Genomic DNA, 27,964 nt, shown 5'->3' with positions numbered 1-27,964 from the left:
CGTCATTTTTTAATGAACGATTTGTTGACGAAGTTTCTGTATCTTAATACTACAGGCCCAGAAAAGAACTGACAGCCCCACAACACTAGTTATTGTCAAACTAATTATGTCACCAACACGTAATGGGGTTAAAAGGGTAAGCTTTCTCTGGTCACTGACTTCGACATTATGAACACCGAGAGAGCGCACGGACTGCGCGTTACATTGTAGGAAGCCCTCTATGAAGGGCAGCTTCATATAAATTGAGCACAATGCTAGCTCACGTATGTTGAGACTTACGCGACACAATAATGCCAAAGGCAAGGCACTTTCGACTATATGGCAGGGCCATATAGTAAGAAGCGGGCGGGTCTAACCCGTGACAGTCTTGTGGTCAAAATCTCTATTAGTTATGAAATACCAGTGCCATTTTTGCTACTTCGAGCTGTGATACTTCAGAAAACTAATGGTAAGAAAACCTAAACTGACACTCGCCGGCTTCATCCCGAGTTTCAACGAGCTCTGGATAGGAATCATGGGACATGAGATAGGCCGGAGGCTGAAGTGTGGATAATAACTGGCCCGCCGCCAATGAGGAAGAAAGCTTCAAGCCAAGAGGAGGTAGAAGCTTATCTCCACAGGTGATCTCGGCGTTTCGTGATGACGAACTAGTGTCGGAAAAAGCGCCCCTGTATGTCCAGTGGTTCCCCCACTATATTAATGCGCGTCTCAGGCGGGTGAAACGGCCTACTCCCAGCCGTTCGTTTATACTCCAGTTGCAGCACGTCATCCAGGTTACTCTGCAAAATATCAAGATCAGGATGACCTTTAGGTGCTAACCGGACTGCCTGGCGAGCGAGGCGGATCGCTTCTTCGAGGCTATCTGTATCCCCTGTCTGTTTGTACCGTAGTTGAAGCAGTTGCTGTAGGCCGTCCAGCCATCTGGGATATTCCGGATGGTTTTCTGATATGGCTTTGAGTGACTGGCGAGAGTCCTCGATCGCCTCATCGATGTCGTCCATCTTCTGTGTGCGTCTACACAACAGACCAAAGAGGTTTGCCTCGTTGTTGAGCCTCCCCTCCAAATTAAGATGGTCTCTAGGCGTGAGTTGAACGGATTCACGAAAGATTCGGATGGCTTCTTTGAGTTCGTCTATCTTCTTCGTTCGTTCATACAGCACGTGGTATGCCACTCCTAGATTGTTGAGTCTCAGTTGATGATCAGGGTGGTCATTAGGTGTAAGTTGGACCGCCTGGCGACAAATTTGGATCCCCTCTTGGAGGTCCTCCGTCTTCCTTGTGAGTTCACTGCTCGCTAAAAGCATACTTCCTAGGTCGTTGAGCCTCCCTATAAAATCGGGATGGTCTTTGGGGTGAGCTGGACTGCCCGGCGTTGCATCTGGACCGATTCTTCAAGATCCTTTATCTCCCTTGTGCGTTGATACCGAATTCGAAGCACCTCCGCTAGTTCGTAGAGCCGCCCTGCAAATTCAAGGTGGTCTTCAGGCGTGAGCTGGACTGCCCGGCGACGGCTCTGGATTGACTCATCAAGGTCATCCATCATGAGGGTTGATATTGCAGTTGAAACCTGTTCTCAGGTGGTAGACCTGCTTGGATGTCCCGAGTCTTGCAGGATTCAAATTTGCCCTCCAGAACAGAGCCCCAAGAACCACTGAAAGGACCGGGGGGGTATGGAATGAAGTGCTGTCACTGAGTTTTGGGGCGTGGGAGCGGGGCAAGATGGATTCCCAGCGCCCCACTCGAATTGTGCGAGGCTGAATTTGTGTAGATAAATTCCCCTCTGTATGCCAAGGTAAAAGTGTGGGCCTGAAAATTACGGGAATTTCCATTTTGACTAGTCCCAAATGGGACTAACGGGGCGTCGTTATCGATGGTGGATCAAAGTGTTGTCGGGTTACAGGCAAGAATGAAAAGATTGGCTAGCCCAGAGACCTTCTCCACATCAAGCGTAGATCCGTGCATTTCCTGTTACCGTACTCCGTACAGTACTTTGGAAGCCCCCGGTCTCGACCTGAAATTACTGGGGACACGCGGGAAACCCTGAAACGATATAAAACCCACAGAAGATGTTCTGCCATGTTCCTGAATGCCAAGAGAGAACCATTTCTTCGCTTCTCCACATCGCCTTCGCCTTCATCAACAGCCAAGTTATTGACTGCTCTGCTTTCATCATGTTTGACCAGCTCCCTGATGAACTAGTCATCCAAATTGCAAAATCACTTAATCGCCATGATCTGAATTCATTAATACGAACCATCCATCGGTTTGCGCGGATCCTGAATCCATTGCTTGATGCCTTTGTTAATCACACTTTCAAAGACAGAAGGACACCACTGCAATGGGCGGCGTTTAAAGGATCTGCAGCTTTAACTCAATCTTTACTCGGCCGAGGCGCAGATATAGCTCTGCAGGATTGGCATGGGGAGACTGCATTGCACTTTGCGGCTCGAGGTGGAAATGTGGATTCTGTGAAAGTGCTTCTTCAAAACGGAGCAAATATTGCACAAACAAACTTTTATTACTCAACGGCGTTGCATCATGCGTCATTGTGTAACCACGCTGATGTGGTGAGCCTTCTTCTAGACTCTGGCGCTGATGTCTCAAGGCCTCTCTATAGAACGGTATTGCACCGTGCTGTTAGAGGGGGACATGAAAATCTTGCCCGGTTCCTTCTTCAGGCCGGTGCAGATGTTTCCGCGGAAGGACCTGTGGAGGGCATGCGCATAGAGGCTCACGACATACCGGAGGCTCACCATCATTTCTGTGACCCAAATGCTGAGGGCGCTATTGACATTATACCAGGGAGGCTGGTCGATGGCCCAAGCCCAGTCACATCATTATACTATGCAGTCCTAGAAGGCCACGAAAGTATTACACAGCTGTTGATTGAGTACGGTATCAGAATCTCGCCAAGAGACCACAATTTGAAGACGGCACTCCAATTCGCAATACGTCGGGGTTCATCACGCCACCTTATGGTTTCCCGGATGCTTATCGTGACTCGCCCTGATGTCTTTGTTGAGATACCAGGAAAGTGGGGACTGACGTCGATACACTGGGCGGCATCAAGGGGATATGTGGATCTTGTTAGGCTGCTCCTTCGGCGAGACTCAAGAACGATTAACGGCTCCGAAACAGATGGATCTGGACATGTCCCGCTTATTGAGGCAACCAAAAATGGCCATGGCGCCGTTGTAAAGCTATTCCTTGAAGCAGGAGCTGATCCATCAACGGAAGATGGCAAGGGGCAATCCGCACTTTTATGGGCTACTAAATACGGGCGCTTAAGTGTAGTGAAGCTTCTTCTTGACGCCGGTGCTGATCACAAAGCAGAAAGAAATTTTTCTGAGATACCACTTTTTGTGGCCGCTAAGGAAGGCCACATCGAACTGGTCCGATTTCTTCTTCAAGTCGATTCTAATATCAACCTTTCTCAGATGACCAGCAGTGGGCAATCAATCATACATCAACCAGCCAATCGTGGCTATGACCATATTGTGCAGCTGTTCTTAAATGCAGGTGTTGATGCTTCCATAAATAACGGCTACGGTTCCCCACTTCATAAGGCTGCTACTGGACGCAAAACCGTGACCACAATACGGCTGCTTCTGGACGCTGGTTCGGATATTTCTATAAAAGACGAGAATGGCAATACTCCGCTAGAGGCAGCCATATTGGCAGGAAACGAGTCTGTATTTACGACCCTTCTTGAGGCTAGCTCTGGCATATGCATACACACAGGTTATCGGAAGCCTCTGTTGCACACTGCAGCTGCGGCAGGCCGCGACACCATGGTGAACTTACTCTTGAACATAGGAGGAGATGTTCACTTGAGGGACGAATTCGGTACGCCTTTACACTGGGCGGCAAGACGTGGTGACGCGAAGTCGATAAAGCTTCTTGTCGAAGCTGGAGCTGATAGCACTGCAAAGGATTCTGCCGGAAAGACAGCCTTGTATTGGGCTGCACACCGTGGAGTTGCTGCTTCAGTCCTGCTGCTCTTGCAAGAAGGGGTGAAACAGCGGGGGCGCGTCGAATGGGAATGAGCTGGTAGCGACGCTGCTTGAAAGGGCCTATCATTTACCGTCCTCGAATGGCGACAGAACACAAAAGGTTTCAAAATCGCGCGTTGCGAGGCCAGCCTCGCAGCAGGCACGGCGATAAGGCCATGACAGGCCTTGACGGGACTCTAAGCATTTTATTAGCGACTGAATGTATCATATCACGGTAGGGTGTAATAAGAGTCCTATTTTTAGAAAGTATCCCCTTGCCCGGCAGCGCTAGTCGGCATTAGCGGTAATTTTGAATTAAGCAGCTTTATTGGCCAGATAGCTTCTACCGCCTTATTACGAATTAGGAATAGCCTTATCTCCTCAAATTCCCACGCACTGTTATTCTCTATAAGCTAGAACGCGCTCTATTGCATACAGTGGTGTTTCATAAGTCTTCGTCCACCTGGTGATGACATAATATTATGCCGGTCAAATAATTTCTCCATTTCCTACCTCACCCGCTCATAATTTATGTTTTCAAGCAGGTAGATGGATTCTCATGCCCAAATTGAATGGAAGATATCTTGAAATAATATGAAGTCTCTCCTATGGTCGATTAGAGACCAGTAGAGCTCGGACTGAGAGCGGAAGACTAGGCGGTAGAGTGAGGGTGGACGAAGACTTATGGAACACCACTGTACACGCGTTTCTATATATCCATCATAGATTTATAGGGTCTCCCTTTGGAGAGGGTAAAGAGCCTCTATTGCATAGCTCCTCTATCGCTCTATCTAGCCCTTCTCTATCTCCTCCTCCTTCTCCTAAGAAGGAAGAAACGAAGCGAAACCTAGCGCAGCTACTTCGTGAGATACCCTATTATAAAGATCTGCATACAACCCTAGAGCCGTGGCGGGTGGATAATTGTGCTAGCCACTTAGACACATATATGCGGTAAACGGCGGACCTGCGAATTATTACATCCTCTTAGTTTTACCGTTCCCAGCTTAGCGCCCCGATACGCTGTTCTGTAGCCTCTCCCTCCGTCGACTTGACATAAAAGGCCTCGACCTCGCCCTTTCGACCTCTCTTCTTCTTCTTCCCCTCCGTTCCACTCCTCTATCTTGCATTTATCGCTGCCCTCTTTCTTTCACTCTGGCCCCCACCGACCACTGCGCCTTAGCTATCAGCCCGACGGACTGCCCCTTTCATTTTACCGGAGATACCGATCGATCCGACGCTATCTCGTTCCTGCCCCTCGGGCTATAATAGCGGTCGCCTAGAAGCGGAATCACTAGGATGATCTAGTCCATAGCTATATAGTGTGATTTCGTGTTAATGCTCTTACTCCCTAACCCTTGGAAGGTTTCAAGATGAGCTTCAAGCTTCGTGTTTATTCAGATTATAAGGTTTGCTAATTCAGGATACGAGGATACGTGGCTAAGCGGGGAACATAGCCTCTCCGGTTAGACATTTAATCGCGCTGGTTCCAGTAAATTCTTCCCTTCTTTTAACTATCGTGACTAGAACCGGGCTTATGCCACAACTATCTCAGAAACAAAATTGATTTCACGCCTCACGGAGACTATGGATGACACCCAGATCACCAAGAAGGCCCGGTTCCTCAGATCGCTCGTGTATTATGAATTTGTTAATATCTGGTTCTACCTCTATATCTCCCCTTTGGTTATTCTAGCGGGCTTGTTGTGCGAGTTCCGAATAAAGGTTTATAATGCACCGCGTGTTCTTCAACCTCCATACAGTCCATGGATCAGAGCTGGGACGAACACACCTTTTATACCAGTACGTATTTCTGTTTGGGCAGACCTTATTTCAATCCCTCGTTTTATATAATATTTGGATACTTATGATTTCGTCTGAAAGGTAGGTATAGCTCTCGGATGGATACTCTTCACATGGATACCTCACCACTGGTACTGGCGAACTAAACGGCCCTGGTGGTTTATAGTCGCGGTTGCCAAATCTATTATCGCAGCGACTTTTATTCCTCCCGTCTACTTTGAATCCAGGTATTTGCCTCGGCCCCTGAATTCTTGCCAGAATGACGAGCTCTGGCAGGACTCGGTCAATGTGCCGTATGGTTCACCATCGATGTTCTTATTGATTCAGGGTTCATACGGTGCACTTGGGGACCCCAAAAAGTACGTGAGCTCTTGCGAGAAGTTATTATCCCTATGGAGGTTTCAGATTGCCATGAGGTATGTCTCTGAGTATTTCTCTGCTTGGAAACACTAGTCACTAAAGATGCGTACTCCAGTGTCCTTATCGCAGTTTCGGCTATATCAGCAATGGTAATATTTGTATTCTTCAATAGGCTTGATTTTAGGGATGAAGTCGCAGAGAAATGGTCATGCTGCGCTTAAATTTCGAGGACTTTACATATAGTCAACTCCCGCTTTGATACCTGATCTACGCCATTAGTATTAAAACTAGCCGTGAATATCTGTCAGGGGAGGTTCGTGCAGGTGGTCTATTCTGATATAATGGGCTAGTTGGCTTTGGTGGTCTCGAAGATTATTCTAGGTAGTTGCAGGGATCCGCTTGGTAATGCGGTGTCCGTTTTTGCACCGTAGATAGTCTCTCAGCGCATATTAGCATGTTCAGGGCTTTAAGTTAGCAAGAGACCAGTTAGGCTCAAAAACTTCGTAAATGTATGTATGCTATCACCAGAACAAAAAAAGCATCGGGATTTAGTCATGAACGTTCGATGATATTGAAGACTATGTACGCTACTCCCCATCTTGGCTATTGCCTTGTGTGGTTGGTTCATCGCTACTCCTTTCTCCCCTTTGGAGTGCCATCTCTTTCTCACTTTTCTAGTAAAGCTGCAGGTTAAAGTCAGAAAGCCGAAGTCGAAGACAGATTTCCATTTTCCTCTCACAGTGTATCCCAAACGCATCATTCAACAAGCTTTGCAACAATATCAGAGGCCATTTCCACATGGCCATCAAAATATGCCGAAATCGAGTATTCTCAACCAGTGTTCGCGCCTCACATGAGATATAGAGAATGACCAACATTCTAAGGAAACAACATCCACCCCCGCTCTTGCCTACCTGTCAGCTCATAGGTAGATTCTAGCAGGTCAAGGATGTGGGCTATACTTTGCCCGTTAAGAGAAAAGATGCAACGGTCGCGATGAAGTGACTTGCAGAATAGGGGGCAGTACAGGGCGGCGGGTGGACTAGCAGTATTTTAGCCTCTAAGGAACTGTATAAGTTGCCCGGGTCCGGGGCGGTCTTCGGCAGGATATCGTAACGCGTTCGATAGGTGTTAGGTTAGTAAACGGTGATAAAACAGGCGAATATATAAGGATAAGGGAGGCGAGGAGGAGAGGAAGAAGAAGGGAGGAAGGGAAAAGAAGTAGGGGATAAGGTTAGGGATATCTATAAATAAACGCGCTTTCTTTGTTTACCTATCGACTAGGCAGCCCTCGCTTTGTTTACTATTCCCCTTTTAGGTAGAAACCCTTCTGCCTTATTCTGTTTGCTTTCTCCTATATTTATACTGCTTGTTTTCGCTTAGGGGCAAGCGATCCCTAGAGGGGGGATAATTTGATATAATATACCTTAATATAAGGTTATTCACACATTGGTGCCTAAGGCGCCGGGCCTGGCAGATCGAATTGCACTGTATAACACTGCACTACTAGTGAAGGAGAACGCCGATCTACGCGCAACGAATGAAAAGAAACCTCAAAAGCGCACTCGATCGACTAGACGGATTACACACGAAGGGGGCCTATCAATCGAAGAGGGCCTACAGCTAGCTCAGCAGCTAATTCAGCCAGTAGAAGCTGATGAGGTAGTATCGCATGAGGAGGTCGATCTGCCTAATCAGACGATTCAACCGGCCAGGAGGGCTCCGCCTACCTGCAGTGGATGTGGAAAAACTGGCCACAGGATTACTTCATGTAAAAATCGTGTTATCTAGTTAGATTAATTGGTGTTGGTTGCGATTATCGATTTTGAAAATTTCTAATGGGGGTGGGTTATCGGGTTAACCGGGTTATCAGGTAAGCCGGGAACTACGTTAACTATTTGAAGATAGTTTGACTAAGCTCATGACGCATGACCATCAATTTGGAAGAATATGTTATACAAGAGAGCATCTGACAATGTAACTAGCTAGGACGACAAACAAACAGACATGATACGAACGATCGAACGTCTGTTTTGTCGCCGAACGGACCAAGAAGATGATCAAGTGATACTGAAGTTAACGAGGTATTTAAAGATGATATTCCCATTGCACAAGCACTCTGTAGAGACAGATCTCTAAGCCATTTCTCACTTCCTAGATAGCAAACTCAAATGCATACGCCGTTACCTTGTCTGTCTGATAAACAGGGAAGTTAACAGTATCCCCCGAATAAGCATGACCGTACCAACCCAAATCAGTCGGCGCATCCACCTCTCCATAGTGCACATCTGATGCCACCGGGAATCCCCAGGTATGTACATTCAGCGTCCCGCTTGTCGGCAATCCAAGAGACGATAGCGAGTTCAACTTCAACTCCCAGGTACCAGTTGCAATTCGAACACCAACTAGCACGCGAGCGTAATCTGTGCCAACAGTTGAGTACGCTTCAAGCTTCAGGTCCGAAGAAGGCAGCGTTCCGACCCGGTGGCCAGTCATGTTCTGGTAGTAATACTTGTACACCTGATAGTCGCCGTTGGGGTAGTAGGTTGATCCAGATTTGCCTAGGAGAGAGGCCATGTAGTCGCGAAGATTGGTGCCGCTGAGCCAGTTCCCGCGCAGACCGTGTGCATTGATGCGTTCTAACTGGCCGATCCACCAGGCAGAACCGGCGGGGACTTGTTCGTTGTACACGGCGTATTCGTTGATGTTGATCGTCTTCGAGGGGAGATTGTATGTCGCGAGCCAGTGATCGAGTCCTGCGTTAGCTGAAAGAAGGTCTCCGCCTCCTCCTTCCATGTGCCAAGCATACTGGTCTGGAACGGACTGGTTGCTGGCGACGAAGGATGCCCATGCTTTCCACCAGGTATTGGTGGACAGTGGTTCACCGGCGCTGGCTGGGCCGGAGAGTGCTACAGCAGTACCGAACTCAGCCCTGAGAGAAGTTAGTTGAGTTCTCAATATTGAGCTCAAAGGAAAATACAGAAGCGATCTTACCTGAACTTGTGCCATGTTCTGCCCCACATTTGCAGATACTGGCTTTGATCGCGATTCCAGAACACCGTGAGGTCAGGCTCATTCCAGATATCAATGACAAGCCCACTAGTCATGCTATTGGCCTTGATGTCGGAGAAGAGCTGAGTGAGATATGCATCCCAACTAGACCAGTCTCCGTTATCACCGGGGTACGGAGCAGTGGAATTCTGGGATCCATCGGCGCCCCACAGATCGTGAATAAGGAAAATGAAGGTTGCACCATATTCACGAGCAGTCTTGTAATTTGAAAGAGCTGACTGGAAACGCTTCTGAAGAGGGAGTTAGTGTTACCCTAGTGGAGAATAGCCTTGATCTTACTTTATACTCAGTCAAACCCCAGATCCAGCCACGGCCGGGGGCAGCGACTTGTGCGCCTCCTGCACGTTCATAGTTATACCCGATATTCTGGTAGAAATGCGACTGCAAAAGAATCAGAATAAAGATTCAATAATATGGTTGAACGAATATCCTACCGGAATCTGGTTCAGAGTATCGGGGACACCATACAAGAGTCCCGATGCCAGATGTTGCGGAGTACCGGTATTATTGTTAAAGTTCACCTGAGCCGTAACAGTATCTCTTTTCTCAACAGGACCTGCAGAGGCCAACTGTATGAGAGCAAGAGCCTGTATCAAGTCCCAACGCATCTTGGTGATTATATGAGAAAATTTCTCAAAGTAGGAATCTGAAGCTGAGAGTGTAAATTGTTTCTGTTTCGGTCCAGATTTTGTGGGGTTTATCGGGCTTTTTTATATTGCATCCCCCTTGCCTGCAGGCTGCGGGCATAGCTCCTGACATTCCATGCGGAGTACCTTAATTGAAATCTGCAATTCTGCATGAATTCTTCAGGAATCCAACGTGGGGCGGAAAATCCGGGGAAGCCTTAACCGAGACAATCTCCGCGCGGGGTAGTCAATTGGTTCTTACTCCTAATCAAAAGTCCCGGCTGAGGATCTGCAGGTCACCCATTCGGACCGGAGTCAGTCTGTCTCCTCCGGAGTTTGTACTGTTCTCCCCCGCAATTCACTCCTGACGGGCTCCTTCATCGGCCTGCGGGGCTCGGGTTAGGTTCCGGAAATCTACCTCTTTAGGGCACCCCAAACTCCGTAGTTCCGTGCAGAATATCATCATCAAAAAGTGCCTTTGAAGCTGGTGTTTAGGCTTTTGCTTGTATCTCGAGAACTCCGAACTCACGAAATGAACTGATATTAAGCCTATATTACTACTTGAAGCTCAATTGGTGATACTCTTCTCTTGGTGTCAAATGCCGCCCCATCTACACCCGCGACCAATTTATTGATTCGAGATATAACTGGAACTTATTTGACGGATACTGATTGTACTAATTCAATTCTTTATAATTGTACATGCTGTAATATCTTAGCCAGTCCTGTCGGGACTGTTCCAGTTCTTTACTGCTGCTCCCGGAGTTCGGAGGGCTCGGGCTAGGCTATCAACTAAGGTATATAGCTGCCTCCTTACTCATTTTCGAGTCACTAGTTGTATTTTATTTTCTCAGATTATCTTCTCTGTATCACTGAAACCACGTGGTCCTTGCCTAAAGCAGCTTTATCTAAGGTGGGGACTGTCGGAGTGAAGTTTAAGACAACGACGAGAGTACTGATTCTACGAAGAGATTGTTCATTGTCTCTTCGCATTAAACTAGTGTTGGTAGTTGTACCAAGGCTTGAAATCTTGTCTTTCAATACATAGAGATAGCCCTTCGAACTCGACACATGTAACTGATCTTTAGCGTATACTCACTCAATCGTCCGAGCCAGCACCGGTACGGTCAGATTAGACAACCGAGAACTGATCTATGTGGAAATTCTTCATCTCAGCAAACTCAACCCACAAAATTAATCGATGTGACAAGTGAAAGTAGAGCCATGCGGGTGAAACTAGAGCTATCAATAAGTCTAAACTTCAACTCGAGTTAAATACTGTCCTACTCTTTACTTTCTAATTAATTTGCTTGGCTCTGTGTATCCAAAGTATAAGGTCACTGTATACGCTACTGCCCATATTGACCACAAGCATTGAGAAACTCTTTCATTCCATTATATAAATTAACACAGGAGTAAATTAAAACACTTAGTACCACCCTCCTAACCAAATACATCTCCGCGCTTCCTCAGAGATCCTCCACATGGGTAGTAGACTGCACACCAGCCTCCGCTTCTTTGGGAACATATTCTTGCTGAGAAAATTCTATACACTCGCATGTTAGAGCTTCTTTTTGCAACGTAAAGGCAACGACGGAGTAAATACTTACGTTCGACTCTGGTAGTCCTGAACTTGCGTGCGGGCACGTTATTAGCGAAGAGAAGATCGATTTCACCAAAGGTGCGGTCCTTGGTCTCTGGGAGACGGAACCAACACCAGAGGTTGCAGAGGAGATTGGTGCCGGCGTAGAAGAGCGCGGTTTTGGCGCCCCAGTTCCATGCTTGATAGAAGAAATTTTGGATCAGCATTCATTTCGAGAGGAGATGTCGCCGCACCGAAACAGAAGAAAAAGGAAAGAAACTTACAGGTGGACGAAATCATGTGAGGGGTCACAGAGTTCTGGAAGATTCCAGTGAGGTTGTAGACGAATCTGCCGATGGTAATAGTCTTGTAGCGCAAGCGTCCGGATGGTGTCTCAGCGACGATGGGATAGCAGACGGGCCCGATGGTAATCATGTTGACAAGTGTAGAGATGACCAGCAAAATGCCAACCGCGAGCTGGGATTTAGTGCCGCTCGCCCAGCCAAGACCACCGATGGCAATAAGACAGAAGAACATTAACGTGAGACCCGTCATGTAAATTGTGGCACGGCCAAAGTGCGGGAAAAGGAACCAACAGATAATACCGCCGATGATGTAGCATGATGAGAGCGCGATGTTCACGTCAAAGGCCTGGATTGAGGTGAAGCCGGCGGCCTCGAGGAATGTAACGGAGTAACCGAGAATGGCATTACCGCAGAGGATTTGCGCGGCCCAGACGACACAGTTCTATAAGGTAGAAAGCTCATAAGTCAGTTTTACTGCAGCATCCTCAGAATAATTTTTGAAGGAATCGAAAAGAAAACAACTCACGATCTCAGTTCGGCGCAGATTTGCACCCTTGAAGCAATCCCAGATCGAAGCTCCATCCGTCTCTGCCTTCTCCAGCTCAGTAGTGTACCGGATATACGCCAAGGTAGCGTCCACATCGCGCTCCTTGTTAGGGGTGTCCTGACGCAATCGCAAGAGCGCTTCCCTCGCCTCACTGATTTGGCCTCGTCGGACTGCGTTCCAGGGAGATTCGGGAGCGAGATAAGCACCGATCAGGAGCGGGATAGGCCAGACCCATTGAATCGCAAAGGGAAGTCGCCAGCCAATATCTCCTTCAAGACTGGCCACAGCTCGGACAACTCCAGAGGAGAGGAGAATACCCGCCCCCCAGCACATGCAGACATAGGCTGTGACGTAAGGTCTAAGAACGGTGGGGACAACTTCACAGGCGTAGCTAGTGGAAAGAGTCTGGAAAAAGATTGAGATTGTTAGTTTGAATACGGCTGGTCTTCTATCAAAGACGAATGAAGGGGAAATGGACATACCTGGAATACACCCCAGGAGACACCACACATGGCCTCTCCAAATGCCAGGACCGGCAGCGACGGCGCGAAAACAGGGATGAAGATCGTTACAGTCATCCATGCCATGAAGAACATCATAGTGGGACGACAGCCAAAGTGGTCCTGGGCATACATGTTGACAACAAGACCGGCAAGCTGCCCGACGACGGAAGAGTTGGACAGGCCAGATTGCCATGCAGCAGGGATGAGGTTATGTTCAGTGGCCGGGTCATACACTCCAAATCGCTCTTGGAACTGGGTTTGGCCGTAGAAGGAGGTTATCTAGAGATTGGCCATTAGAGAAGCTCTCAAGAAGCCGCAAGGACCTGTATCGGCAAAGGATCCGACTTACAATAACCAAATCGTAACCCTCCATGATCAAACTGGTAGACAAGAACATGGCCCAGAAAACAGCTTTCTTGTACTTGCTCAAGGCGGCACGGATCGTCAACAGTCTGTCCGCTGCATCACTCTCCTGCGCCTGGTTGACCAGGTCAAGAGTCTCCGCACCACCAAGCTGCAAGCGCTCCAACTCCCGCTCGGTCAGAACAACAGTATCCACAGCCATGATGTATAGGACGGGCACACAATCCGCAAGATTGATCTGGGTGTGGAATCAGATACACCGGATCGGCAGCCGATCAGGAAGAATATCTTGGTATGCGGGGGAGCATTTCCAAAAATCTGGAGACAGATTCCCCCACATATATAGCTTCGTTGTCAGAGTGAGCTCTTGTCCTCCGCCGGGGCTTGCAGCAACTTGTGCGTTAAACGACCAGTCGAAGATCAGATGTTCAATGGGCTACCAGGCCACACGATTGGTCGAGGTAAAAGGATGATCACCTACAGATTCAAGGTCAGTCAGTGGATCTCCGAACGAGAGAGTCCAAAAGTCCGGGAGTCCGGGGACGCTCCACCCCCGCCGGGAAATTGAACTTCGGCATCTCCACCCCCGCTCCGAAGAGCTTCATTCCTTAGCCCTACAAGGAGGAGCTTTAGTATAAAGAAGCAGAGAGTACAGAGATGTGGGGGTGAAGATGCTGCGGTGAAAATCATTCATTATCTCTCAACAGCAGGAACTGCTCGGATCAAAAGATCTCCGGATATTTTACTAATTGCCAATACAAACCGGAGCCCGGAAATCGATGTTGGCCTGTAAAGTTGGGCAGAAAAGTTACTTATTCAATTTTCCCCTATGCCAATAATGAATCTAGATCTAGATCAGGGCTCCACATAATAAGGATTGATCATCATGGTATATACTACATATCTCTTCATATCTCCCTAGTCTATGGTTGCCTCAGGCCAACCAACATAGAAGAGTGAGGGGAGTCGACCACGTGGGCGATCTCACAAACCTTAACCACAACCACTCCCAGCTGAATCTCTTAAACCCCTCCCAAGATCTCCCCTTGGCATCTAACCACAATCTATCACTCTTGCCAAGACTGTCCCCTAACTCCCTAAATATCATACATCCACCCACCATGCCCCGAAAGAAGGCCCTCCTGATTGGAATCAACTACACCGGCTCCAACCACCAGTTAAACGGCTGCATCAATGACGCCATGAACGTTCGCGAATACCTGGTTCGCGACTGTGGTTATTCTCCGGATCAGCGGGATATGGTCATCTTGACTGATGCACCGGAGAATCAGGGTACCCCGTTTTATCCCACCGGTGCTAATATGCTGGCTGCGTTTAATTGGTTGGTTTCCGGGAATAATCAGGGGGATTCGTTGTGGTTGTCGTATTCTGGTCATGGGAGTATGTTTTTTTTTCTTCTGAGGAGTGAAGTATATTGGGAATTTTTCTGACGAGGAATTCTAAAAAAAGGTCAAGTCAAGGATCCTGATGGAGATCGTGATTCTGGGTATGTATTTCATTCTGATCTTATCTTGTTTTCCTGATGGAACCATTTGATTACAAGAACATATGTCGATCCCGTACTGACAATGCTTAGCTTCGATGACACGATATGCCCCGTGGATTTCGAACGGAATGGACAAATTACCAGCGACACGGTACGTCAAAATACCTAATGGCCTCATCCATACATCCCCTCAAAACCATACACGTACTAAACTATAACAAAGCTCCACAAAGTCATCGTCTCCCCCATGAATCCCCGATGCAGATTAACCATCCTCTTCGACTGCTGCCACTCTGGCTCCGCGGTAGAACTACCCTACGTATTCCGGCCCGACGCCGACGGCAGAGTGAACCTAGTCAACAACGTCAAAGAGGGCATTTCGCTCGCGAAAGAGGCATCAGTCCTGTTACACGGCGGATTCTCCATTGAGAAAATGCACGATGTACAGTCCTTAATTGGTCGTGGAACCTCTCTGCTGCATAGATTCACTCACCCCGAGACACCTTCGGATGAAACTGGACTTGCCGATGAGAATTTCGTGGAGGATTGGCGGAATGAGGGGAAGGATGTTTGGATGTTTAGTGGTTGTGCTGATGATCAGACGTCGGCTGATACGAGTATGCAAGGGCTTGCGACAGGTGAGTAGTATCTGGAATTTTCTTGGCTTGGTGTGTTTATGTTTGGATGTGTCTTTAACGGGAATCTAGGCGCGATGTCATGGGCTTTCATCAATACTATGAGGAACAATCCACGTCAGAGTTACATTCAGGTCTGAATACCCCGGGAGATTATTGTAAAGATATACTAACCCATCTTGTACCGCTTATAGGTCCTGCAAACCACGAGAGGTATGCTACAGGATAAATACTCGCAAATTCCTCAATTGTCTGTGGGTGGGAAATACGACTTGAACCAGCCTGTATATGTCTGAAGCAAAGTCTATATAGCACTACAATGATTCCAGCCATTCAAATCTCTGTCAAATTAAGAATCCACTCTGTGTAATGTCTCCATTCAGGGCTCAATGTCCTATTAATCGCAAGCACACGCTGTTCTCAAGATAAAATCCACCAAAAGTCATTACGGACAGGCCTTATACAACAACGGCTCGAAATTCTTAAGAAGTTTTGAGAAGAAGAAATAAAAATTCTTGGGGGGCAAAGATAGTGCACTAGATTGATTATGTTCGATTATGATAAAAAATAATATCTTATTCTCTGTTGCGGATAAGTAACTTTGCGGGTATCTGATATCTGATTCTGCGTGGAACAAGTAGAACCACCAGTTCCAAGGCTAAGATCAACCTCGGAAGTCCTAAAGATACGTGTCCCTCGCGAGAACTGGATCATCCCTCCAGGGCCATCTAATAGCAATAAAAAAAGACAAACTATGATCCAGCCCGGGTATCAATGCGAGATAATTCTGAACCAAGCTCTTCTACTTGGGACCGCAGACTCCGTATGCCATGAAACGATTCACGCATGTTGAGAATTCACAGCTCTCATCCTCCAAGTCTATCTCCGATACCACATTCGTGTGATGTTAGTTCTGTGGATCTTCTTCTGAATGAGGAAAACTCCATAGATGAGTGCTTCGGCAGTCGGGGGACCTTCCAAGAAATGGTTAGACCTGCAAGCACAATAGCCTGGTAGTCAACTTACATCCAGGAACGTAAACATCAATAGGCACGATCCGATCACAACCTCGAACGACGGAGTAGCTATAGTGATAATAGCCCCCACCATTCGCACAGCTCCCCATACTAATCACATACCGCGGCTCGGGCATCTGGTCATAGACCTGGCCAAGAGCAGGTGCCATTTTGTTCGAGAGGGTACCTGCGACAATTATGACATCTGACTGGCGAGGCGAGGCGCGAAACATCAGACCCAAGCGATCATATCGTACTGCGGGCACATGACGTGCATCATTTCCACGGCGCAGCAGGCAAGTCCGAAGGTCATTGGGTATAAGGAGCCATGTCGGGCCCAGTTCGCAATTTGGTCGAGTGTTGTCCTAAAGAGGTCAAAGTTAGCTCTTGCAGAAAGTCTATCATACCCGAGGATATATACAGCGCATATTGAGCCATGTTAGACGGGACCTCCTGAGATGGCAAAGCGACCTCCTTCCGGATCTTCCCACTAGCAGTGAGCAAATGCGGCGGGACTTTGATCGGCCCTTGTCTCCACATAGCTGGCATTTGTGAGAACAACCGTTGGCCTAGTTGAATTCATGACTCTATCATTTTTCCTCTCGGTAATCCTTTTGTGAGTATCAACTTGCCTTTCGGGGCAATAGTCATCATCGCCCTAGCCCGAGCCGCGAAGATTGATAGGAATGGCATTTTGAGAAGATGGGTGTGTATCGGGTGTGTGATGTGTACCGAATCAAATGCGAACCTCGGAATTGAACCTGATGACCGGTGTGAGCAAACAGGGACACGTAGGGTCTGGAGAAAGGTGAGCACGCGCAAGAGGGTGAGAGGTGCAAGGAATGTGCCACGAGATACGGAAAGGGGACACAACCTTGAGTGTGTGAGTAACGCAAAAAGCTAAGCCCCACGAGAGACGAGGAACTCACGGGGTTGAAGGTGCGCTGAAGATGCGTAAGAGCCAACTTTGATGAGAATCGGGGGCTTTCAAGAGCTTAAGAGAGAGGTAAGATGTCAGGTTCCACGAGAAGCAGAAGCCCAGGTAGGACTCAGGAGGAAAGAGCCATCCTCTACAAAAACGGGCATCTCATCCACCTACACAACACAACACAATCATCTGATCTGATCCAGTCTAATTCCGGGTGCCTGGGCCGCAGGATCGCTATACGAAGGTCGCTGTATGGCTTAGGTTAAGAATTACTATACAAGATTTACTCCCGTGGTTTTGACGAGGGTAATTTAGGTTGCGGAGTGGCTGCGAAAAGCTCGCTGTTTGTACGACTTTTTCTAGATTTTACTAGATACTCTGACTGATATCGATAGGAACTAGCATTTCTAAGGTATGCAGGGACCTCTACACCCACTTCCATCTCAGACTCAAACAACCCCAAGGAGTAGACACGGACATAAAATATAGAAATCACTTAGCAGAGAGAGTCTATCTATACCAAGAAACAAAAAAAATGAGAATCCAAAAAAGATAGGCCTCAAGTTCCGTTACATAACAAGACCCACGATCAAATGATGCGGATCACGCATTCTGAAATTCTGGCTAGCACGTAATAAAGGGACATGATGATGATCCCATCCATTCCTTCATCCATCCATTAAGCCGGATCAGCTCGGGTTTGACCTGATTAGATCCGATCAAATCAAACCAAATCAAGTCAAGCCAGAGGAGAGTAGAGCAGAGCAGAGCAGATCAGGTCCGAAACCAGGCATCAGACAGCGCCTCGCAAAACACGCCTAACTAGCATTAAAGATGGGGGTCATATCACAGCAGAAACTAGAACCAGACCATGGACTAGAAGATCAGAAAAGAAAAAGAGTAGAGTAGAGTAGAGTAGTAATCGCAGATCGAACCCCAAATGATTCAACAAGAAAAAAAGAAAAGAAGAGAAGAGAAGAGAAGAAGTGAGATAAAATAAAATAAACTAAACTCCTCGTTAAAAACCCCACACCTAGAAAACCCAGAAACTAAGAACCTGTGCGAAAGATCGAGACGATGTAGAGGAAGTGGAAGATAGAGAAGAGAAAAGAAAACCCCCGACGCTCGCCGACGCTAGTGGGAGGAAAAACAAAGATCAAAGGTCAAAATCAAAGCAAAACGTCATTCCGAACATTGATGAACGCCCCGGCGCCGCCGTCTTCGCTGATTTCATTGACGAGAGCTTCTGTTTGTTGGTATAGTCGTTCCAGGGCTGCGGAGGAGGATTTTCCGAGGGAGACTTGTACACGGATTAGCATGAATACTAACAAAGAGATGCAACAAAAAGTCTGGAAAGCAATGAAAGAAGAAAGAACCAGAACCGTGTACATACCCAAAATAGCCGAATTCAATTCCTCCGCCACAGCAACCCTCCCCGCAGGATCAAGATAATGCCCATGCACCGAATTCAGCGGATCCGGATACGCAACCAACGAAAAGATATCCTCAAGCATCTTCCTATCACCCCCATTCTCATCAGAAGGATAATCCATGCAAAGCTGCTGCCCATACTGCACCGCCTCGGTGAGCACCTCATTAAACGGGGCCGCAGACGTTGGTTCCTGATCCTCCGTATCCATCCCATCGCCGCCGTCCCAGGTCCCATCGTCCAACTCCATTTCCTGGTCAAATACGGCATGCTCGTCGGCGATGCCGAGACCGGGTGAGTCTGGGCGACGGCGTTTGGGGTTCGATGATGTACCCGGGGTGAGTTCGGTGGAGCGGCGCATCATTTCGAGGAATTTGCGGCAGCGGAGTTTGAAGTGGATTTGGGGGTTTGATTCGAGGACGTTGGCGTAGTAGGCTTTTGTGTGTTTGAGGGCTTTGTCGATGTCGCCGTCTAGAATTGCGGCACGGATTTCTGAACAGAGTGTTAGAGTTGTAATTGAAAATGTATTGAAAGATGTGAAAAAGGAGAAATGGGGACAAGGGGGGCCATTACTGTTCCGGTTGATGGCTTCGCGGTCTTCTTCGACTTCGTATTTCTTCAGTGGCTCTCGTTGACCACTTTGTAATGCCGCTGTCTCCGTGGCGACTTCTTCGGCAAAGGCTCGAGCTGTCTCGACGTAGCCATCATGTGCCAGGAATTGGGCTACCAGTTCTTGGAGCAATGCTGACTCGTTGAGCGGGGGCTGCAGACTATCAGTGCTTGTTGCATTGATCTCCGACTGAATCGAAGCTCGCTCTGCCTATTACGGTTGTCAGTTCGATCTGTAGGGAATTCTAACCAAGACACATGGCGGTACGCACCTTGACCATCCCATCAATATCAAACATGAACGGCTCCTGTCCAAAGTTCGCTTTGAGATGGACGGGTGGTTGCTTCTTCATCCCAACGGAAGGATAAAGCTTGACGTTACGCAATTCATGAAAGGCATTTCCTGTTCGTTCTCTTTTAGCAGTCTGTCACTCTCACTCCCCTCATCCCGGATGTGTCCTCTTCCATACCTAGAAAATTCCCATTCTTGGTGAAGAATGCTGACCCCGTGGAGAAATTTACCCCACAACCCACAGTATCTCCAACCCCAAATGTCGGTCCATACGGTCGCCCTTGACCCTGGCTCTCGCCGAAGAATGACTTTCCATCATCACCGTGGTAGGCCCATGATTCCTGTTCCCAGCCAGGGAGCCGCTCGACCGAAGCTTTGGGACTCGAGAATCCAATACCGATCATCCTATAGGAACCAACCGAGGATTAGCTTGATTCTTTCAACACTGTACATCCTCCCCTCCGGAAAACAACACTGCCAACCTACCCTTCCTTCGGTTTGGACTCGATCTTAATCTCAAAGTAGTATATGCCGCACTGTGGCGGCATAGGATGATCCGCCCGCAAAGCCGCCGCCTCATGATCATGTTTATGCACCGGCCCCGTGTATCGCACATCCAATCCATCATTCGAGAGTTCCAGCCCGGCATATTTGTCCGAAGAACTCCACTGCGTGGGGAGCGGACTGACCTGATCACTCGTCACAGCGGGGGGCTCTTTCTCGCTAACCTCATATGCCACACCTCGATGATGAGACGGGGCCAAGCGGGGGAGATGCACATGGCTCGAGGATGCAGAGAGGGCCGGACCGGAGGCAGACGTAGATGAAGAGACATCACGCTGTTGAGCAGCGAGCTTGGCTCGATGAGCGGCGTCGAGGCGGGAGATGTAGTGGGAGTCGCGGAGGTAGGACGGGGTAAAGAACGAGGGGCCATCGAGAAGACCCAGGCCATGCGGAAACTCGGATGGGCGCAGATAGCCAGCATACTTGCGCGAGTATGCTGGCAGGGAATCTGGGGACCCGGAGGTCCGCCAGGCGGAGTTCAAGTGCATGTCTGCGGCATCCAGGCCGGACAAGGCCCGGGGGAGACGACCGTCGGGCTGGGAGGGGGGATACGACGAGACTGGATTCGTATTGAAGATATGAGGGAATGAGCTGGTGATTGGAGTTGGAGGTGAGAATGCAGTGCCTGAGACGACGGAGGCGTAGGAAGAGCGGCGGGGACCGGAGGAGATGCCGTATGTTGGAGCTCGAGAAGCTCCACCAGGGAAGGGAAGGTCGGTCATGGCGGGCGGGTCAAGGTTTCTATCCACCAACAACCAACAACGGGGGGCAGTAGATGACGGCAACCCAACTGAATGTGCACGGCTAAAGGCCCGCCCCTTTCTTGCTTGTTTTTTTTTTTTTTTTTGGTTTTTCCACGTTTTCAGTTTCCAGTTATCGGAGAGTGGTGGTATGTATTGCTGACGTTGCGTGATAAGCGGGTCATCTGGTGACCGAAAGCAGCAAAGCAGCAGCAGCAGCAGCAACAACGAGGCCCGCACTAGAGAGACAAGCCGCCGAAACAATCAAATGTTGTTTCACGGACAAGAGAGGGTTTCGGGCAGCCCGCGGTGGTGGCCCTCGGTCGCCCACGTTTCCACCCCACCGTGAAAAGAGGTTTACAGCAACCCAAGGTCAGAAATAAAGATGGGAGTTGATGACCGAGGGATCTGTTTCTTGTCGTGAAACTGCGGGGAAGATTCTTATAGTTAGGCAAAAAAGGAGGGGGAAAGAAGGAAGAGTTGCAGCAAAGAGCACGGTGCTTTGTCACGAGGGCCCCTCCCCGTTCAGGCCCAGCACAAGCAGATAAGCAGATGGGAATGTTGATAGTAAATTATTAGGATAATGGAACTGCTACCTAGTAGAGAAATACTTGAAGACTTGTTATGCTATTATTATGGAATACTGCGCTGGTTTAAGCAACAAGCTCTCTCCCAACGTGCCCTAACCGGCAGACTCGAAGTTTATACTACAGAAAAGAACCACGTTGGATTTAGCCAGAAACAAATGAACATTTTTTGAAGGAGCTGCACACGCTATGGGTTCAGCCACAGAATAGAAAGAAAATCCTCCAGGTCAGTGAAATAAACAGACAAAACATGCAAGTAGAAAAGAACCAGCAGACACCCGATCCCAAAGACTCGGAGCAAAAAGAAGCCTCGAGAAACTATGATACAAAATGATTTCCAGGTACCCCAGTAGAACAGCAGACTGGACAGCCACCACCAGGTGCTGCCAGAGAAAACATATGAAAACCCCATCAGTCCTTGGGACAGACCATTTCCCTTTCCACAAAACGCCAGAATCCAAGCCCAAAATAACCGGAACCAGAGATGATTGCGCAAAAGACAAAGATGAGAGCAAGAGAAAACAAGAAGGAACACGAAACCAAAAAGTAATGAACGATCTAATGTACAGCCCCAGCTCAAGCAGCCGAGGCAATAGCCGGCGACGAGGGCTCAACCAGGTTCGATGGTGCAGGTGTGACTTCCCCATCACCAGTACTCTTTTCACTCGAGACAGCACTACTGCCATTAACGGTGTCGGTACCAGGGGCATTCAGCATCTTGGTGTCACTGTCCCCGTTCTCCAGACCGGCAGCCACTTTGTCCCCGTCGGACTCGAGCTTAGCGATCTTGTAGCTGCCCCAGGCGGGTAGCTGCCACATGACACCAGTAAAGCTGCGCAGCTTGAGAGGTTGGCGTTCCCACTTGCGGCATGGGGCGCCGCTGCGATCTAGAGCGCGGAGGTGTGCATTGATAGCGCCGGTGTTGGCCTTGGGTCCCAGTCGAGGTGCAACAGACACCTTGCCAGGTTCGCCGCCTTCGTCACTGTAAGAGTATAGCAGGTTAGCTTGTCTTCTTCTTCTTTATCATAGATACAGTCGGGGTGTTCTTGTCGAGGGTTGCTTCGGGGATAAACCTACAGACGAGCTTTCTTCTTCGGACCGGGTCGACCGCGTACTCGCGCGACGGGCTCCATCTGCCCGTTGGCGCGTTTAGTACCAGGCTTAGGACCCGGGATTCCCTTCCGTCGCGGCGTGTCGCCCGGGGTCGCCCCCGTGGCGGGTGTTGAGTTCGCGTCGGCATTTGATTCTGCGTCCGCCGAGGATGGACGAGCGGCTGGGGCTTCGGTCGAGGAGGCCGGTGAGGACTGCTCCGTGGGCTTGTCGGGATTGGATGTAGGTTCGGGGGTCTTGGTCTCGGGGGATTCGGGAACTTCGTCCAAGAACTGTCGCAAGGCCTTGGGAGCCAGCTTAAGAGTCACGAGTAGCGTTGTGGGAGCATTCTTGGCCGCCCCGGCTCGATTGGAGCGACCGTTGGGGGTAGAGCCGGCCGGCATGGTGGATGTGAAGAAAGTGACGAGGGACGAGGGAACGAGGGCGTGGATTCGTGATGCGGTCGTGGTATGGTCCTGGGAAAGAGGGATTGAAGGGATGACGACCGGTATCCGAATGAGTGGGCGGGTTGATCGTGACGTGGTTGTTTTAAATTGTTAGGTTCACGAGATTGGCAGGCTGAGGCCAAAGTGGTGGTTGGATTTGTAGTAGGGCAGCGAGGTTATGGGATCATAGTATGGAGGAGTGGATGGGAAGAAGAGGAGGGAGGAATGGGAGGAGGGGGGAGATGAAAGAAGGGGAGCAGGGGGGAAAGGTCGAAGTGGATTTCATCTCGTCTCTGACGATTGGAAAAAGGTTCTTTCGTGAGCGACTTTGTGGTACGGCCCTTCCACTTTGTATTGGGGACTACTCGCTCCGACTAGTTTTAACTAAGGGGACTCTAAGGGGAGGTGAGGCTTCGCGTTCTTGTAATGGTATTACCGATAAGCCAAGCCTGGGATTGCAGGCAGAATGTATGGTGGCTATGCCGGGATTGGGGCTGTCTTGGACTCTGTGACAATACCGATACCCGCCCCGATCTTCCCATGCAAACGAAGCAGATCCTCTCTTCGCCAGACTCCAATGCACGTCCCTCGCCTTTGATTTGATGTCTGCGTAGGCATCCAGAAACGGGGAAATAATTTCTTTTGTGATGCTATCCTAGCAGCACTTGAGTAGAATTCTACAATCAAGTCTAGGATCAAGTAAATAACTAACGCTATATTCAAATGCTACCATCTCAATACAATCCATTCTTATCATTCAACTCTCCTAATACATTCCGAGCGAGATCGCCAACACCAGCCCTAACTCCCGCCTTTTGTAAAAAAATTCTCAGTATAGGCTAACTAATCATCCTCCCTTTCCGACGGATCTCATTCCTGGCACCCAGCTCCGCAGCATCCCGAAAATGGCTCACTCGGTGGTCTATGCTGGCCCATAGATTGACAACAGTATTGCTGTTTACTGTACGAAAACACAAACCCTCTGTATGCACTGATCCTCAGCTCGTCACCTCTTTGTCTCGACCACTGGATACATACCCAAGACACCAAATTCACAACGCCATGGCCTGATCCCTCCGATCACGGGTATGGGCATCCATCACGGGGCGACCACCGCCCCCCTCGGCCTTTATGACCTCTCCAGAAAACAATTGTGATCATGCACGCCACCCCGAGGAAATCCATCTCCCTGTGCCCACTATTGCTTTTCCTCCCCGTCTTGGTTATCGCTGGGGGCGAACGACCTGAACCTTTCCGGAAACTCCGCCACGGTGTGAATGAAGCCACGGCTGGATTTTATTCGAGCGGAGGTTGAAGCTAATGGTTTTCCTCGAGGTCACAGGATGTTTTATTTCAAGGATATCTCGTTCAAGGAAATATTTCGTTTGAATCAGGATTTCATTATTCAGGGTTCCTTCAAAGAGCTTCTATTTTGGGCGAGGATTGGGCTTTGTTAGTATACGAGAAAATCGCCTCCTTTAGGTTTGCTTTGCTTTGCATGAAAGGGTAAGTCACGCTTACTGTAGACTTCAACCCTCCCAGTCTCTAATTCAATATCACGAGGATCTTAAGCAGGTTTCTGCTGTTTTCTCTCAACAGCATCCATCCATCTACATATCTGACCTTCATGCGCCACACATTGTTCCACCCAAAAGATTGAAATTGAACGCCAATCCCAATGTTATTTATCTTATCATGTACAACGAATCAAGTCTACAATGTATCCCTCCTTCATCCCCATCTAATCAACCTTATCCTCCTTCTCCCCCTTCCTCCTCTCCACAACCTGTGCAACAGCCCGTTGCACCTCCGGACTAGCCCGCACTCCCCCAAGAATCAACCCCTCCTTCATCCCCCGTCGCAACGCAGACACACTCTCCCGATCACCCCGGAACGGCGCGAGTCCAAGCTGCAGCAGGCGCGTAGCTTCAAAATCCGTCGCCCGCGCCGACTGCACGAGCTGGCTCATGCGCTGCATCGTTTGCGGGGATAGTCTCTCGCCGTTGTTGCTGGAGGTGGCGGTGGGCGGGGCCATTTGCGAGATGAAGATGTGGAGGGTGATGGAGGCGCGGCGGGCGAGGGTGAGGATTTGGAAGGGGAGGAGGTAGAAGGATTGTTCTTCGGGTATCCAGGCGCGGATTATGGAGGGGAGGTAGGAGGTTGGCATGAAGACGGCTTGGGGGTGGGTGATTAGGGCGAGTTCGAGGGTGAGCATGCCGGCGAAGGTGAAGAAGCGCCACTGGAATTGGGATTGTATTAGTATATTGCATTTTATGATCCCTGGTGTACCAGTGTTGGGAGGAACTTACGTAGCGACCCCAATTAGCCCACCATAGCCAGTTCAGCACAATCATCGTCGCAAAGCCTCCGATATACTGTGGAATGACCGCGCGGGAGAGCGATGCAGTCACGAAATCGCGCATGGTCTTCTGTTCGCCCCAGTTCAACATATCAGGCCCGAATCGGTCATATGCGAACCGTTTCACAGGATCAGCCAGCGTCTCCTGGGCCCGCCGCAGGAAGATGAACTGTGCTTCGGCTCCATTGTCGAGCCCGACCTTATCTGGATGGAACTGGGCTGCGACCTTGCGGAATCGGGATTTAATCGTGCGCTCATCAGCGAATGGTGATACTCCAAGCACTTTGTAGTAGTCGCCCGCGACTTGGACTTGGTGGAAGGTCTCGTAGAGAGTGTAGAAGAGGTAGCTGATGATCACGAGGATGAAGATGCGGCGGCGATCGCGCTCGAAGCGTGGTGTCTGCGGCATAGGGCGAGGGTCGCCTGCTCGAATCGTAATACCATAGTAGACATTCTGGAGGAAGGATGTGGCATACTGCGAGGGGGGTTAGCATTAGTTATCACTCTGGTCTTATGTTTACAAGGCGGCGTGTGATCTCTCGGCATTGAGGTGTTCCACATACATTGGGAAGAAATGACCACCCAATAAATGGTAGAATAGACGCCATATCTCGCACAAAAGACTGGAAATGAACCACCAATCCCAAAAATCAGAGACAATCACTTTCAAATCTCCCTCAGGCCAGGCTGGCGACTTGATGATACTCGGCCCCAAAGCCCAAACTCCGGGCGGTAAACTGACCCCGTCACCGCCCAGCCCCTCCACCGCCTTCTCCAAGCGCAGAATGAAAAAAAAAAGTTGTCGATCTCGAAAAGGCCGAGAAGAACCACCAATTAATCCCAACCCATCAATTACACCCGGCTCCGCGGAGCGCTCAATTGCGTCAAGAATGGCCCTCGACGCAATGGACCTCGATACCTCCCCCGCGCCCACAGACGTGGAGCGCAAACGCAAGCACAAGAACAAGGATGCCTCGCCGTCCAAGAAGCGCAAGCAAGTCGACCAAACCGCCGACAAAACCAAGTCCAAGTCCAGTTCCAAAAAGGACAAATCAAGCACAAGCTCGACTGGCGCTGGCGCTGGCGCTACGACTGCCGGAACCCCCGGGTCTCCCTTCTCCCTCACCACGGCCACACTATACCTGCCGCTGGCGCCGATTTCCATCTCGTCAAACGTTGCGCTACAATCGCTGCTCACCGAGCATATTTCCCCGCTGCTTCTCACTTATTACCCCCCGTTGAAGGGTATCGTTCTGGCCTACAGTCATGCCTCGATCTCCGCTACGCCTCCTTCCTCTACACCCCGCAATTCCTCCGCCGATCCAAACCCCAAGCCGCTCACTATGGCTCGCAGTGCCGACGAGTACGGTGTGCTTTACGTCTATCTGACAGCTACTTTCCTGGTGTTCCGCCCGCAGCGCGGCCAGACCCTGGAAGGCTGGGTCAATGTTCAATCGGAGGGCTTTTTGGGGAGCTGTTTTGCTGAATTTGTTCTCCGTCGGTATCGAGCGCAAGCGTCTCCCCACATCGTGGACGTGGGTTCCTCCCGGCGAAGACTGTGAAACGTCCGAGGGTGCCGTAAAAGATTTGACTACGGATGATGAGTCCGGTGTCAATGCTGTGCCACCAAGCTTCGACGCCGAGAAGGAGCTGTTCCAGCCCGCTGCGCTGGCAGCTGACGAGCTCGATATCGATGGCGAGGCGGAAGAGGAGGAGGCAGCCAGTGGACATTTCCAGTCTATCTCTGGTCACAAGGTGCGCGGGAATATCAAATTCCGCGTTGTTGATATCGACGTGATTCCTGGCTCGGAACGGGATCGTGGCTTTTTGAGTATTGAGGGGACGATGTTGACGGCGGAAGAGGAGGAGGCACTTTTGGCGGCGGAGAGACAGGGCCAGGCACTGCCTCCTTCGTTCTTGGGCTCACCCAGGAGGAAGAATGGCAGGATTGTGCCGATTTCAAGCTCGCCGGCCGCGGATGCGGTGGTTGATGTTTCTGTTGTGGAGATCGAGGAGCCTACTGGTGAGAGTGTGAGTGTGTCCGAGCCCGTGGAGAAGAAGAAGGAGAAGAAAGAAAAGAAGGAGAAAAAGGACAAGTCCAAGTCTAAGAAGGAGAAGAAGGAGAAGAGCAATAAATGAGTTGGTCTGGCAGTGGAGGTCTAGCATTGGCACCTCTGAATTTGACCAGGCTTTTTTCACTGGACGGGAAATCGGTAGCCCTCTGCTGAGACTGCCGATATGTTTTGATATTCGCCATTTATATTGGACTTTACATTCGCGGTGGGCGTTCCGGTTTAAAAGATTCATGCCACATGTGTATATGTCACTTGCAGAGCAATTCATACTATGCTATACTACTGAGTACGATCTGTCTTCTTTGATTAAACTACAGGACTTAGTAGAAATATCTCAAGTAAAAGTCTTGTCTAGAAGATAATGCTGATACAAGCTTGAAGTGGGCTTCCATCTGATACCCAAATAATTACAGCCTGAACTGTAGTTGTCTAGACTCCTAGACCCTTCCCAGTCGAACCGGAGAACAGGGAATGGTGACCAATCCAGCCCGCTGATTGGTCAATTCCCCACAGTCACGGTGATGTCACTGGTCCCTTA

The 27,964-nt window shown here is 49.4% G+C and overlaps 10 protein-coding genes across 10 annotated transcripts; 3 read left to right on the top strand and 7 right to left on the bottom strand.

Annotated features, from left to right (window-relative positions):
- Positions 1 to 647: 647 nt before the first annotated feature.
- N7473_006811 (uncharacterized protein) lies at positions 648 to 1,540 on the bottom strand (the record flags this gene model as incomplete). Its single annotated transcript, XM_057152751.1, has 2 exons — positions 648 to 1,362; positions 1,425 to 1,540. The coding sequence occupies 2 exons, from the start codon at positions 1,538 to 1,540 to the stop codon at positions 648 to 650; spliced, it is 831 nt and encodes a 276-aa protein (XP_057007089.1).
- A 631-nt stretch (positions 1,541 to 2,171) lies between these two features.
- Positions 2,172 to 4,046, top strand: N7473_006810 (uncharacterized protein; the record flags this gene model as incomplete). Its single annotated transcript, XM_057152750.1, has 1 exon — positions 2,172 to 4,046. One exon carries the CDS (start codon positions 2,172 to 2,174, stop codon positions 4,044 to 4,046), a length of 1,875 nt encoding a protein of 624 aa, XP_057007088.1.
- A 4,260-nt stretch (positions 4,047 to 8,306) lies between these two features.
- N7473_006809 (glycoside hydrolase family 39 protein) lies at positions 8,307 to 9,832 on the bottom strand (the record flags this gene model as incomplete). Its single annotated transcript, XM_057152749.1, has 4 exons — positions 8,307 to 9,084; positions 9,147 to 9,454; positions 9,504 to 9,605; positions 9,659 to 9,832. The coding sequence occupies 4 exons, from the start codon at positions 9,830 to 9,832 to the stop codon at positions 8,307 to 8,309; spliced, it is 1,362 nt and encodes a 453-aa protein (XP_057007087.1).
- A 1,487-nt stretch (positions 9,833 to 11,319) lies between these two features.
- On the bottom strand, positions 11,320 to 13,352 carry N7473_006808 (putative MFS alpha-glucoside transporter; the record flags this gene model as incomplete). Its single annotated transcript, XM_057152748.1, has 6 exons — positions 11,320 to 11,396; positions 11,461 to 11,631; positions 11,717 to 12,179; positions 12,264 to 12,689; positions 12,767 to 13,066; positions 13,137 to 13,352. The coding sequence occupies 6 exons, from the start codon at positions 13,350 to 13,352 to the stop codon at positions 11,320 to 11,322; spliced, it is 1,653 nt and encodes a 550-aa protein (XP_057007086.1).
- A 919-nt stretch (positions 13,353 to 14,271) lies between these two features.
- On the top strand, positions 14,272 to 15,588 carry N7473_006807 (caspase family protein; the record flags this gene model as incomplete). Its single annotated transcript, XM_057152747.1, has 6 exons — positions 14,272 to 14,551; positions 14,621 to 14,657; positions 14,748 to 14,808; positions 14,881 to 15,295; positions 15,365 to 15,426; positions 15,487 to 15,588. 6 exons carry the CDS (start codon positions 14,272 to 14,274, stop codon positions 15,586 to 15,588), a joined length of 957 nt encoding a protein of 318 aa, XP_057007085.1.
- A 583-nt stretch (positions 15,589 to 16,171) lies between these two features.
- On the bottom strand, positions 16,172 to 16,857 carry N7473_006806 (NADH-ubiquinone oxidoreductase 19.3 kDa subunit mitochondrial precursor; the record flags this gene model as incomplete). The annotated part of the gene is made up of 4 exons (XM_057152746.1): positions 16,172 to 16,266; positions 16,319 to 16,377; positions 16,432 to 16,673; positions 16,759 to 16,857. 4 exons carry the CDS (start codon positions 16,855 to 16,857, stop codon positions 16,172 to 16,174), a joined length of 495 nt encoding a protein of 164 aa, XP_057007084.1.
- Positions 16,858 to 18,405: 1,548 nt separating this feature from the next.
- N7473_006805 (uncharacterized protein) lies at positions 18,406 to 20,852 on the bottom strand (the record flags this gene model as incomplete). The annotated part of the gene is made up of 6 exons (XM_057152745.1): positions 18,406 to 18,536; positions 18,630 to 19,157; positions 19,239 to 19,485; positions 19,547 to 19,677; positions 19,745 to 19,971; positions 20,053 to 20,852. 6 exons carry the CDS (start codon positions 20,850 to 20,852, stop codon positions 18,406 to 18,408), a joined length of 2,064 nt encoding a protein of 687 aa, XP_057007083.1.
- A 1,181-nt stretch (positions 20,853 to 22,033) lies between these two features.
- Positions 22,034 to 22,950, bottom strand: N7473_006804 (uncharacterized protein; the record flags this gene model as incomplete). Its single annotated transcript, XM_057152744.1, has 2 exons — positions 22,034 to 22,439; positions 22,535 to 22,950. 2 exons carry the CDS (start codon positions 22,948 to 22,950, stop codon positions 22,034 to 22,036), a joined length of 822 nt encoding a protein of 273 aa, XP_057007082.1.
- Positions 22,951 to 24,674: 1,724 nt separating this feature from the next.
- On the bottom strand, positions 24,675 to 26,039 carry N7473_006803 (J domain-containing protein). Its single transcript, XM_057152743.1, has 3 exons — positions 25,915 to 26,039; positions 25,302 to 25,826; positions 24,675 to 25,231 (listed from the first exon to the last, which is right to left on the bottom strand). The coding sequence occupies exons 1-3, from the start codon at positions 25,957 to 25,959 to the stop codon at positions 24,734 to 24,736; spliced, it is 1,068 nt and encodes a 355-aa protein (XP_057007081.1). The 5' UTR covers positions 25,960 to 26,039; the 3' UTR covers positions 24,675 to 24,733.
- Positions 26,040 to 26,241: 202 nt separating this feature from the next.
- N7473_006802 (DNA-directed RNA polymerase I subunit RPA43) lies at positions 26,242 to 27,490 on the top strand (the record flags this gene model as incomplete). The annotated part of the gene is given in 2 exon segments (XM_057152742.1): positions 26,242 to 26,730; positions 26,744 to 27,490. 2 exon segments carry the CDS (start codon positions 26,242 to 26,244, stop codon positions 27,488 to 27,490), a joined length of 1,236 nt encoding a protein of 411 aa, XP_057007080.1.
- Positions 27,491 to 27,964: the final 474 nt, after the last annotated feature.

Source organism: Penicillium subrubescens (genome assembly GCF_028828155.1).
Source record: "Penicillium subrubescens strain IBT 31985 chromosome Unknown utg000005l_segment0_segment0, whole genome shotgun sequence".
Taxonomy (NCBI): domain Eukaryota; kingdom Fungi; phylum Ascomycota; class Eurotiomycetes; order Eurotiales; family Aspergillaceae; genus Penicillium; species Penicillium subrubescens.
This window is presented reverse-complemented; position numbering and strand designations above follow the sequence as displayed.

Bases quoted from the DNA above. Each gene is read 5' to 3' on its own strand.
- N7473_006803 (XM_057152743.1), bottom strand. From the start codon at position 25,959: ATGGCGTCTATTCTACCATTTATTGGGTGGTCATTTCTTCCCAAT. The intron at 25,827-25,914 runs GTATGTGGAACA...CCCCCCTCGCAG, and splicing joins GGTGGTCATTTCTTCCCAAT to TATGCCACATCCTTCCTCCA. The intron at 25,232-25,301 runs GTAAGTTCCTCC...TCCCAATTCCAG, and splicing joins GGGCTAATTGGGGTCGCTAC to TGGCGCTTCTTCACCTTCGC.